Source organism: Mizuhopecten yessoensis, unplaced genomic scaffold (genome assembly GCF_002113885.1).
Source record: "Mizuhopecten yessoensis strain PY_sf001 unplaced genomic scaffold, ASM211388v2 scaffold5519, whole genome shotgun sequence".
Taxonomy (NCBI): domain Eukaryota; kingdom Metazoa; phylum Mollusca; class Bivalvia; order Pectinida; family Pectinidae; genus Mizuhopecten; species Mizuhopecten yessoensis.
Genome location: NW_018406089.1, coordinates 284,144 through 289,273, shown reverse-complemented (window position 1 = coordinate 289,273; position 5,130 = coordinate 284,144). Strand labels below are relative to the sequence as shown.

The following is a 5,130-nucleotide window of genomic DNA, read 5'->3' as shown; positions in this document are numbered from 1 at the left end:
ATATCTTAAATAATTATTCATTCGTTGCATGTGAATTAATTATTATTACAACGTTTCGTCTGTACCTGGTCTGATCCATAAAGGTGTAAAATCTTAACATGCTATTTTAATTTCCACTCCTCATCAAATTAAAGAATGACTCTCACATTGTAACATTTAGATAAATTAATAAGTCTCCGTGTTGGTCGGCACACCCCGACATTGTCACTAGATCAAGGAATGGTCTTGCAAAACAAAACCCAAGTAAGTTCTGACTAATAACTAGGTTTGACACCTGGGGACACAGGGCAGGCATGGCAATTGCTACCCAACACCCTCCCTCCAACCTCCTCTTTTCCCCTTCCACAAGCAACTGATTCATTGGGGGATGGCATCGGGCTCCTGTTTCTGCCAATGTCCGTTAATAACACGCTAAAATGATACTTACAGTGTGAAATTCTAATTCTAATTTTACATATTACAAGTCAATAGTTCTGCAGGAGTGAGTCAAAGGACCGACCCAAGTTTACGTAAGCTTACAGAAATATGAAATATGAGGTTTCCCATGTGTAGTGAAATAACATTTTAAAATCTGATTGGTAATGCAATATTTTTGATTATATAGTATTTTTCGTGATTTACTGGGGAAAAAGCTGCAAAAACATTCCATTTTGGAGACATATAATAGACAAGAGTTGAACATATTAAACCATTGAAAATCACAGACCACATCAATACAAAAATACAACATCAACTCTTAAATAATATATTTCAAGTTCAATTCCTTAACTGAAAAGTGTAAATTTTCATGTGATAAAACAGTACAAATGTGAAAATATCATCCCTGATGATGTGTGCGAGTAAGTGTGGGTGTCTTTGTCCCCTTATATGTAACTGCCATAAGTTAAGAACTGAACTGATGTATTAGTATATATAATGTAGGTAATGGTAAAAGTTTTACTGTCTCGTCACACACAGCTAGCTAGTACAGCCTATAGTAACCTGGTGCAACTGAGATATCGGTAGCCGAGTCGGGCAGCCGCTGTATCTTTGTTGGCTTATCTTGATTAAGTTATACACTAAAATACTAAACACGTCTGTGTAATGTATCAAAATATGACTGATATTATGAATGCTGTATGTACAATATGCATGTACTTAATGGAAATTCATTAAGATAATGTCAATGTCAACAGGTTGACTTAAACAATTTGTTTGAAACATGTTTATACTTTTTTTTTCTTGTTTTCGTTTACTTGTATCTTGAATTGATAACGACTGAATCATCAGGTTAGGCTCTGCTCAGACTTGTTCAGACCTGACTAGCTGACGTAGCAGCGATCTAAATATAGATCTGACTGCTGCTTCAGTTTATATATAAAACATGGCTGGTGATGCCTTTATCCACACAATACGTAACGCTACAGTAACGAACAGCTGTAGACGACAGCATCAACATGAAAATAACTATCGTTCACCCTGATTCTGAGGAAAGTCACATTCGACTAAGTGAGGTAATATATATTTGGTTTTGTCTATTGTGTTGCTCATGATAGCCATAACTTGTGTATTGTTCATTGACAAAATGTTTGAATTAAGTCTATATCATACGAAATAAATGTGCATTATCGCTGAAATAGCAGAAATAATGTGAATTAATGTTTTATATAGACGTTGTTAATCAATCAAAAGTGTGTCGTTGTCAATTCGATAAAAGATGAATGTCCATTCTTATTTCAACTGGAAAAATATCCAACCTTCAATAATTTCTTTATGTTTGCTAGAAAAAGTCGACATCTTGATAGTTTAATTATTAATTGAAAATATTTTGTAAACTATGTTTCAATTCATCAATAATTTTACAGCAGCAGTGGAATGATATCAAATTTATATATTCCATATATGTTGAAAAGATGTCTGCAAAAACTTAATACATAAATAATATTTTCGATCATTTAACTGTCCCTTGCAATTTATCAGTTATTTGGAGTAAAGAATATCAGGGCCCGTATTTATGATACCGCTTTCACGCTCAAGCATGGAGTCTATGTTTTAAACCATCCTTCTGTAACTTGCTTAAGTCATGTGACATTGTCAAATGCTGAAAATAGTATTCGGCTTTAACTTTCTTCAAAATTCTTCCAAATTATTGATAAAATTAGAATTTCATTATTTCTTCCTTGGAACAAGAAATAGAGCTATAGCGCAGCATCTGAATTTGAGCATGAAAACAAAACAGTTTCACGAATACCAGCCCTGGAGAAACAAACAATCAAAAACATTTAATTAATCCCTTCAAAATGGGCTAAACACAATATCTTAAATAGTTAGTATTAATAATAGGTCTATCAAAATAAAGCTTTGTAATTGATGTCTTCATTATAACAAACCTGGGATAAATATAGCCAGTAAAACCTTATTTAAAGAGCAGTTAATAACTACATAAAATCATATAACAGTGTACGTTGATGTTGCCTTTTCTCACAAGATATACAAAAAGCCGATTCAATATCAGAATACAGTTGGACAAATAGTGGTTACCTCCCTTTAAACGATATGCAATTTTCTTTGTAAAAGTGAGATATATACATTTCTATACGCGTTAAATCGATAACTTTCATATGAATACTGTTTTACCTGTAATATGTTCAAAATACTAACAAAACGTTGTATTAGCCTCTTCAACCTCTTTTGAAAAACTTCTAAATTTCTTAATGTGTTTTGTTTTACAGAGAAAGAAAAATACGATGTCGGCCTTGTTTAAACGACTTCCCCCAGGGACAGTTATAAAACGGCTCGGCCGAACGGTGGACGTTGCCAAAGAATGCTTGATAAGTAAGGTTTTCACTGACGACGACGTTATTGAAGCAGTCTACACACTGGTTCGGATGAGGAGGCTATGGAATGGTGTGAAAAGGTCCACTCAACCGTGCATGATAACGCTGGACGCAGTGGAGAAAAGGGCCGAAATGCCATGTGGACACGCTATCAGTTAGTATAACAACTCGTTTTTACCAACCATAGTTGAAAGTTCTGTAAATATGATATTACGATAACCTTATTTTGGTCATTTGTAAACAACTATTAGCCCATATTCTGTATGGTTACCTATATCTTACAAAAACAAATCATTTAACGAAAAATTATGCTATTTTTTATTTTTTAATTCAAAGAAATGTTTCGAAATCGTTATTTTTTGACAGTCGCAATTTTTTAATTGTAGCCCCTCAGGCCCTGTATGACTACTGTTGGTACGAGCTAGAGAAAGGGAATTCTGCAATCACGTGTCCATATATCACAAACATCAAGGGAGACCAATGTGGCTGCGAGTGGAATGAACGCACTATCACACTTTCTGCTGTTCTGTCAGTAGAAGAAAAGAGTTTATTTCAAACTAAGCTCCACATAAACACTCTCAAGCAACAAGAAATAGAATCGACAAACGTGTACCCTGACGACGTCATCATCTCCCTTCTCCATGATTCACCAAAAACATATATGGAAATCCTAAAGCTCCGGGCATGTCCTAAGTGTTGGAGTATAATTGAACATATGGGCGGATGTTTGTCAATGACCTGTCAGTACCAATCGTGTGGCTTCCGTTTTTGCTTTAGATGTCTGGGCAAATACGAGCATTCATACAATCATGGTACATGTCCGCTTGCACCTTTTCAGTTTTCATCCGATTGTTAAGCATGTAACAACACGGTTATATATAATGGATCTGATAATGACCTTTTAGTTAGTTATATTCGTCTTGTTTATGTGCCAATAATTGCTTCTCAACGGTTATCATTTGTGAACGGAGAAAACTACTAGTCTTGTATTAGATAACTCAGTATTCCAGTACAGATCATAGCGTCTAACATACTGCATTTAATCATATATTGTTAATTGTATTAAGTTATAAGTTTATCATCCATAACGTTTGTTGTTTGTTAAGATTGTTAATTTTAATGTGAATTGTATTATTTGTTAATAAAATAAAACGATCGAACAGAAAGTATGTGTTGACATTTATAGAAAGTATGTGAGTCGGTTTGCTTTTATTTGGTTTAACGTCCTATTAATAGCGAAGGTCATTTAAGGACGTGCTTCTATGGGTGCAATGCATGCGTGCATGTCTACTGAATGCGGTACTTCGATGTAGTATCGACTCCATGCGATAACCACCCCTGCAGGTCGGGGATCGAGAAAAGAATGCACCTGCTGTTTACGCACTGCATGTATTGTAAGAGGCGACTGATTGGGATCCTGCAGAGTTGGAGATTTGGATTTGCACCCTTTACTTAGGGGGGGAAAGCGACCAAAATAAATCTGCTGCAACCTTTGGAACATTTGGGATGTTTGTCTTTCTTTTTAATTCTAACTAACCTCTATTTCCTAGTGCCTAGCTTGGCCATACCTCACTTCTGGATTTAATGTTGAGCGTTCGCCCAGGTGAGGAAGGCAATGGGTTATCTCCCCAGGACGGGTCATACCAAAGCCCTTTAAAATGGTAGTTGTTATTCCCTGCAAAACTTTCAGCATTGAGGGGTATGACAGCTGGTTCACCCGTTGTCAGTATAACGTGACCGGCCGGAATGCTGTCCTGAATGACTTCGGCATGGTGTTTCAGTGAGATAGCACTTTAAAGTCGGCATCCCATCCGCGCTATCATAAGGAAGCACACATACACACTTAAACGCTTACGCCACACACATGGAGGCACGTCCTTAAATGACCTGAGATGTTAATAGGACGTTAAACAAAATAAAACCAAACCAAACCATGCGATGGCGTTGACCTGATGCCGACTTTAGAGTGCTACCTCACCGAAATACCACGCAACAGGCTCCCAACACAATATACCACTCGGTCACATGATACTGACAACGAGTAGTGCTGAAGGCTAAGCAGGAAATAACAACTACCACTTTAAAAGACTTTGGTTTGTCAAAGGAGGCCTGGGGTCAGAAAACTTGGGCGAACGTTCTTCACGAAGGCTAAAAGTGAGGTTATTTGCAAACGAGTGGTGCTAGGAATCAAAAAGGTGTATATGAAGTAGAGAGAAAATGGAAAGCTTCCAAATGTTGCAATGGGTACAGCAGCTTCACTTTTGTTGCGTCGGTGTCCCCAAGTAGGGGGCATAAAAGTGAAACTGGTGGCTCT

The 5,130-nt window shown here is 36.7% G+C and overlaps 1 protein-coding gene across 2 annotated transcripts; it reads left to right on the top strand.

Moving 5' to 3' along the window:
* The first annotated feature begins 1,320 nt into the window (after positions 1-1,320).
* LOC110450857 lies at positions 1,321-3,976 on the top strand. Of its 2 annotated transcripts, none has more exons than XM_021498628.1 (3): positions 1,321-1,493; positions 2,712-2,970; positions 3,203-3,976. In XM_021498628.1, exons 1-3 carry the CDS (start codon positions 1,437-1,439, stop codon positions 3,670-3,672), a joined length of 786 nt encoding a protein of 261 aa, XP_021354303.1. In that variant the 5' UTR covers positions 1,321-1,436; the 3' UTR covers positions 3,673-3,976. The 2 variants fall into 2 exon arrangements, with proteins under 2 accessions (XP_021354303.1, XP_021354304.1); XM_021498629.1 differs by having other exon boundaries at positions 3,183-3,976.
* The last annotated feature ends 1,154 nt before the right edge of the window (positions 3,977-5,130 follow it).

Bases quoted from the DNA above. Each gene is read 5' to 3' on its own strand.
- LOC110450857 (XM_021498628.1), top strand. From the start codon at position 1,437: ATGAAAATAACTATCGTTCACCCTGATTCTGAGGAAAGTCACATTCGA. The intron at 1,494-2,711 runs GTAATATATATT...TTTGTTTTACAG, and splicing joins GTCACATTCGACTAAGTGAG to AGAAAGAAAAATACGATGTC. The intron at 2,971-3,202 runs GTTAGTATAACA...TTTTAATTGTAG, and splicing joins GCCATGTGGACACGCTATCA to CCCCTCAGGCCCTGTATGAC.